The following is a 7500-nucleotide window of genomic DNA, read 5'->3' on the forward strand; positions in this document are numbered from 1 at the left end:
TAGCGTTAGTGGTCGCACGTCTTAAAACAAAAAACTAAAAAAATAAATTGATGGTATCACCCGCTTAGACCCAAAGGCAATTTTCTTTTGTATTCTAAGCATTAGCGAGGAACATTGCTATTTTCGTGCAGGCAGAACTAGCGATCACTGCAGGTTCGTGCACTGAATCACCTGTTGCACACCGTCCATCCTCTTACACGGAGACTCATATTCCTGAACACGAGACGGCTCGGACGAATCGGGCCTCGCTCGTAGCAGCAAGTTCTCGACGTGTTTCCTTGGATCGTGAATTGTCTCTCGCCTAAATTCAAAGAAATCTCATTAATCTTCTCTCTGCATTAATTCCCCTTTCTCTCATATCTATCTGCTTTATTTCCGTCTCCCCATCAAATCGCCCTTCCCGACTGGAACCCAGAGCGCGCATCCGACCAGCGTCCGGCGGAGACCTCAACGCGTCGGGGGGAGGGAGCCGCCGCCGCCGCCGCGAGACGGGAAAGCTACAGTCACATTCCTTTCTTTCCTTTGCTTATTCATTCAGATTCGCTCGCTAGAAAAGTCGGAAATGCGCAGATTTTCTGTTTCTATGTTACTACATCGATATGCAAAATCCTGAAATGTATCCATATACGTGTATGTAAATACAATATCAGTTTGAATGCAAAAGAAGAAATAATGATAACTATGAGTTTATTAGGGTTATCAAATGCGCCATTTCACATGCTTAACGAGAACAGATTATAACGTATCGACATGGCAAGAAAAAAAAAAAATATACACCAGGACCGCATCGCGAGACAAGAAGACTTTCTCTCGAGCTGCCCTACGAGCGAAGACCGGAAAAGATAAAGGCGTCTGAACTGCCAACGAGGGAGAAGCAAAAGGCACCCTCGCACTTTTCATATTGATCGTGACCTTATACATTTCCGTGTTGCTTTGGTCTGTGGTATGCAGAATGGGGGTAAGTGAAGATGACCACATACCCAGTGTCAAAAATAAAGACATAATAGATAAGCAAACACATAATGTAAATCGCAACTGCTTTAGCAATCAGAATGGCGTCGGAGGAGAGCCATCAGAAATTCTCCGAGGAAAGGACCCCACTCACGTTCTCACAGCAAGGAGTCGCTAACGTCTTCCTCCTTCCACCGTCCGATCCACACTGAACCTCCTGCGGGGCCGACGGTCGCATCGGCGAGTGCGGTGTGCACTTGTCGGACGGGGGTTACCACGTCGCCATTAAAACATTAACAGGTCACTTTTAGAAATACGAGACACGGATTTGGTGATGCGTTCTCGTTCCATTAACTAAAACGCGTGAATCATTTAGTAGAACTGTATTTTTCGGTGCGAAGTGTAATTTGGCGCGCTTCTGCGGGTTGCATTTTACCCATAAATGCGGACGCAGATAAACTGGATGCTCAGCTTACGTAAGTTTGCAGTTGTGTAACTTGATTACTCGTGTTCTGCCATTGTGTCCTTTTTTCTTCTGCAATTATTAATGAAATGAAATGAAAAAAAAAAAATCAGCTCTTTGAACTTGCTAATGCTGAAGAAATAATTAAAGTAGCATGAATATTTATGTAAACAATAGCCTGCAGCACTAAATACGTGCCTATTCCATATTCAAAAACTGTTCATGCTCTATTCTTTAGATACTTTCCGTTCTGGCATCAATCTAACGGAATTAAACTTTATTATACCATGAAATTCTCCCCGTATGTTGCAAGTGCAAATATAGTATGATTCGGTATATTTTTTGATTGCAAGAACCTGACTGATCCTTCGAAGCTCCCCACGGAAAACAGGTAACATTTAAATCCATGACTTAACAAGGCTGATAGAAGATCAAAGATATTTTTTACACATTCTTTAGCCTAACTTTTTCATTATCCCTGTGATCCTTATTAGCGCAAATATATCATATTTCCAAGATTATATACATTTGTGTATATGTATATATGCATATATATAAACACACAGACATACACACACGCACATACACACACACGCACACACACACACGCACACACATACACACACACACACACACACACACACACACACACACACACACACACACACACACATATATATATATATATATATATATATATATATATATATATATATATATATACATATGTATATATATATATGTATATATATATACATACATACATGTATATATATATATATATATGTGTGTGTGTGTGTGTGTGTGTGTGTGTGTGTGTGTGTGTGTGTGTGTGTGTGTGTGTGCGTATGTGTGTGTGTGTATGTACGTATGTATGTGCATATATGTATATGTATATGTATATATATATATGTATGTATATTTGTATATACATTTATAATATATATACATACACACACACACAATCACAAACACACACACACACACACACACACATATATAAATATATATATATATATACACACACACACATGTATGTATATACATTTACATATGTATATATGTATGTATATATGTGTATGTGTGTGTATATATATATATATATATGTATGTATATATATATATATATATATATATATATATATATATATATATGCACACATACACACTCATGTGTATGTGTTTACGTGTAAGTGTGTGTGTGTGTGCGTACGTGTGTGTGTGTTAATGCCAGGATTTCCGCTATAATCAAAGTAGTTTTGTTTATTTAAAGAAAACCACTTTCGGATTATCTTTTCAAATGACGGTATCTTTTATTAGTAGCAAGACTGTTATCATTATTGATTTAGAATTTTAATATCAGTGTTAGTATTTGGCATTACCATCATTACTGCCTTTAACTTAACTTTAGCTGTTACAAAAAATATTTTAACAGTTTACGGCTCTTTGTGGGTTAACACTCCTGCTATCCTTGCATTCGCGATATAGAATGTTGATGTAATCCTGTAATACCATATTCATAAGTGCATCATTTTCTTGCCATTTTTAAAGATAAGAATGTCAAAAGTCTTTTCGGCCAAGGTCCAACGCACAGGCAAGCGGCGGTATGAACATGATATGTCGACTTCTGAGAATTTTCGAAGTGGTGACTTACAGCTTTGTATTTCTAGCCATAAATGTCTCTCTCTGCGAGATTTTTTGCTGGAAATACACTGGCGCCCTGCCGTCAACCCGAAATTTAGGATGTAGGGCCCTCTACGTTTATGTCACCCGCATCCACAAATATATATAGATGAATAAAGGCATATATAAGAATCTTCGCAAAGGAGATGGAAGAGAGCGAATGAGAAGGAGGGAAAAACACAAGGGAAACTAAAAGTAGATGCTGAGAATTGTTGTGATTTGAAAAAAGTATAGGACCGTATTGGCTTTTTACAGTGGCTGCCATGTGTGATATCTTCTTTCCATATTCACTCTCGGCCTTGGTTCCGACCGGTTCTCTCCGTCCTTTTCTGTCCTTGACCCTGTCTCTTTTTCTCTCTGTCTCCTCCTGTCCTCCGTTTTAGTTTGTTTAATCATGGTTTCGGAATTGTTAATGTCTCATTATCATTGGTCAGCAGGGTAGTGGCATGTCTCTCGAGGGGCATGAGAGGGGCAGTGAAGAGTCCCTTCCGTCTTACAGCTTCCAGGTCACCCTCGGGCAAGGAGCAGTGCCCGTCTGCCTCCCCTGCCAGGGTGTAGTTCAAATTGTAAATAAAATCAATCCTGAAAAAAAGTAAAACCATTTAGTTCGTGTCTGAGAATGAGGATTTTGCTATTTAATCGGTTCTAATGACATACTTCTTAAAATAGGATTGAGAGCAAAGAGTGGAGATTCTCGAAAGTTGATTGAATTGAATATCAAAGGTTAGGATGCTAATAATTAAATCGTTCAGGAACTATTCCCCACAGTAAATATGAACTAAAGATATTTTAAAACTACGAAAAGAAGGACAAAGTCAAACAATGACATTTTTTCAAACAACTTAAGACACAAGATATATAACCAATATCCATAAAGCTGATAGGAAATGCTCTAAAAATGAAAAAGGTCTCGTGACAAAGTCTCATCTTTTGGGTCAATATGTCACTGTGTCCCTTGTATATGTGTTTGATTGATTTGTCTGTCTGTTTGGTTGTGTGTGTGTGTATGTGTGTGTGTGTGTGTGTGTGTGTGTGTGTGTGTGTGTGTGCGCGCGCGCGCATGTGTGCGTGTATGTATTTTATCTGTATGACTGTGCGTGTGTATTCTTGTCTTTATGTGTTTTTAGGTGTGTTTGTGAGTGTTTCCTCTATTATTTTTTTTCTTTCCCCTGATATTGAAAATAGAACACATTAAAATCACAAAATAGAAACTAGATTTGAAAAATCACCCAAGACGGCGATGTTGCACCTCAATCCGACTCGCTCCTCGCGCTCGGTCAGTCGGTTTGAGGAGAGAAGGACGGCTGTGATGATGATGACAGGGAGGAGGAGGAGGAAAAAGACGAGAAGGATGATGATGGGGATGACGATGATGATGATAATGATGATGATGACGAGGAAGGAGACGAGGATGATGATGATGGGCATGACGATGATGATGATGACGAGGAGGAGGAGGAGAAAGATAATGATGAGGATGAAGACGATGATGATTATCAAGATAAAGATGATGTTGAGGATGATAAAGACGATGATGATGATGCCGATTATCATTCTCATATACCATGATAGTAATAGTAATAATGATGATAATAATGATAATGACAATAGTAATAAGTACAGCAATAATAATGATCATAATAATGATGATAACACTGTCACAGGGACTCATACACAGACATTCGATAGTCTAATATAAAAACTGTTAAGTTCGTTATGCAACATACACATCACGGCAATAAGTAATGCTGTTAATCCTTTCATAATATTTAGGTATATATTTTCCTATGATATCACAATCCATACCTTCGGTATATATCTCATTATAACTAGTACCCATGCATATTTTAATTGCCATATATAAATAATGCCTTAGCAATAGGGCAGGGGGCATTGGTGAAATTAGAGGGGCTGTGAGAGGCTAGTAAAGTGCCCTAATGAAAGGGGCTGTGAGAGGCTAGTAAAGTGCCCTAATGAAAGGGGCTGTGAGAGGCTAGTAAAGTGCCCTAATGAAAGGGGCTGTGAGAGGCTAGTAAAGTTCCCTAATTAAAGGGCTGTGAGAGGCTAGTAAAGTGCCCTAATGAAAGGGGCTGTGAGAGGCTAGTAAAGTGCCCTAATGAAAGGGGCTGTGAGAGGCTAGTAAAGTGCCCTAATGAAAGGGGCTGTGAGAGGCTAGTAAAGTTCCCTAATTAAAGGGCTGTGAGAGGCTAGTAAAGTGCCCTAATGAAAGGGGCTGTGAGAGGCTAGTAAAGTGCCCTAATTAAAGGGGCTGTGAGAGGCTAGTAAAGTGCCCTAATTAAAGGGGCTGTGAGAGGCTAGTAAAGTGCCCTAATGAAAGGGGCTGTGAGAGGCTAGTAAAGTGCCCTAATGAAAGGGGCTGTGAGAGGCTAGTAAAGTGCCCTAATGAAAGGGGCTGTGAGAGGCTAGTAAAGTGCCCTAATGAAAGGGGCTGTGAGAGGCTAGTAAAGTTCCCTAATTAAAGGGCTGTGAGAGGCTAGTAAAGTGCCCTAATGAAAGGGGCTGTGAGAGGCTAGTAAAGTGCCCTAATGAAAGGGGCTGTGAGAGGCTAGTAAAGTGCCCTAATGAAAGGGGCTGTGAGAGGCTAGTAAAGTTCCCTAATTAAAGGGCTGTGAGAGGCTAGTAAAGTGCCCTAATGAAAGGGGCTGTGAGAGGCTAGTAAAGTGCCCTAATTAAAGGGGCTGTGAGAGGCTAGTAAAGTGCCCTAATTAAAGGGGCTGTGAGAGGCTAGTAAAGTGCCCTAATGAAAGGGGCTGTGAGAGGCTAGTAAAGTGCCCTAATGAAAGGGGCTGTGAGAGGCTAGTAAAGTGCCCTAATGAAAGGGGCTGTGAGAGGCTAGTAAAGTTCCCTAATTAAAGGGCTGTGAGAGGCTAGTAAAGTGCCCTAATGAAAGGGGCTGTGAGAGGCTAGTAAAGTGCCCTAATTAAAGGGGCTGTGAGAGGCTAGTAAAGTGCCCTAATTAAAGGGGCTGTGAGAGGCTAGTAAAGTGCCCTAATTAAAGGGGCTGTGAGAGGCTAGTAAAGTGCCCTAATTAAAGGGGCTGTGAGAGGCTAGTAAAGTGCCCTAATTAAAGGGGCTGTGAGAGGCTAGTAAAGTGCCCTAATGAAAGGGGCTGTGAGAGGCTAGTAAAGTGCCTTAATGAAAGGGGCTGTGAGAGGCTAGTAAAGTGCCCTAATGAAAGGGGCTGTGAGAGGCTAGTAAAGTGCCCTAATGAAAGGGGCTGTGAGAGGCTAGTAAAGTTCCCTAATTAAAGGGCTGTGAGAGGCTAGTAAAGTGCCCTAATGAAAGGGGCTGTGAGAGGCTAGTAAAGTGCCCTAATTAAAGGGGCTGTGAGAGGCTAGTAAAGTGCCCTAATGAAAGGGGCTGTGAGAGGCTAGTAAAGTGCCCTAATGAAAGGGGCTGTGAGAGGCTAGTAAAGTGCCCTAATGAAAGGGGCTGTGAGAGGCTAGTAAAGTGCCCTAATGAAAGGGGCTGTGAGAGGCTAGTAAAGTGCCCTAATGAAAGGGGCTGTGAGAAGCTAGTAAAGTGCCCTAATGAAAGGGGCTGTGAGAGGCTAGTAAAGTGCCCTAATTAAAGGGGCTGTGAGAGGCTAGTAAAGTGCCCTAATTAAAGGGGCTGTGAGAGGCTAGTAAAGTGCCCTAATGAAAGGGGCTGTGAGAGGCTAGTAAAGTGCCCTAATGAAAGGGGCTGTGAGAGGCTAGTAAAGTGCCCTAATGAAAGGGGCTGTGAGAGGCTAGTAAAGTGCCCTAATGAAAGGGGCTGTGAGAGGCTAGTAAAGTGCCCTAATGAAAGGGGCTGTGAGAGGCTAGTAAAGTGCCCTAATTAAAGGGGCTGTGAGAGGCTAGTAAAGTGCCCTAATGAAAGGGGCTGTGAGAGGCTAGTAAAGTGCCCTAATGAAAGGGGCTGTGAGAGGCTAGTAAAGTGCCCTAATGAAAGGGGCTGTGAGAGGCTAGTAAAGTGCCCTAATGAAAGGGGCTGTGAGAGGCTAGTAAAGTGCCCTAATGAAAGGGGCTGTGAGAGGCTAGTAAAGTGCCCTAATGAAAGGGGCTGTGAGAGGCTAGTAAAGTGCCCTAATTAAAGGGGCTGTGAGAGGCTAGTAAAGTGCCCTAATTAAAGGGGCTGTGAGAGGCTAGTAAAGTGCCCTAATTAAAGGGGCTGTGAGAGGCTAGTAAAGTGCCCTAATGAAAGGGGCTGTGAGAGGCTAGTAAAGTGCCCTAATTAAAGGGGCTGTGAGAGGCTAGTAAAGTGCCCTAATTAAAGGGGCTGTGAGAGGCTAGTAAAGTGCCCTAATGAAAGGGGCTGTGAGAGGCTAGTAAAGTGCCCTAATGAAAGGGGCTGTGAGAGGCTAGTAAAGTGCCCTAATGAAAGGGGCTGTGAGAGGCTAG

General features: G+C 41.8%; 2 protein-coding genes across 2 annotated transcripts in view; both read right to left on the reverse strand.

Moving 5' to 3' along the window:
* Positions 1–1208, reverse strand: part of LOC125041538 (metalloreductase STEAP4-like) — a 52102-nt gene extending 50894 nt beyond the window's left edge. Inside the window, exon 1 of the mRNA XM_047636561.1 lies at positions 1106–1208. The gene's annotated coding sequence lies outside the window, so the exon portion shown is untranslated. The remainder of the gene's footprint in view (positions 1–1105) is intronic.
* Positions 1209–3344: 2136 nt separating this feature from the next.
* Positions 3345–7500, reverse strand: part of LOC125041462 — a 57150-nt gene continuing 52994 nt past the window's right edge. Inside the window, exon 5 of the mRNA XM_047636441.1 lies at positions 3345–3679. Coding sequence (XP_047492397.1) covers positions 3490–3679 — 190 coding nt within the window. The 3' untranslated portion in view covers positions 3345–3489. The remainder of the gene's footprint in view (positions 3680–7500) is intronic.

Source organism: Penaeus chinensis, chromosome 30 (assembly GCF_019202785.1).
Source record: "Penaeus chinensis breed Huanghai No. 1 chromosome 30, ASM1920278v2, whole genome shotgun sequence".
In the NCBI taxonomy this organism is placed as follows: Eukaryota; Metazoa; Arthropoda; class Malacostraca; order Decapoda; family Penaeidae; genus Penaeus; species Penaeus chinensis.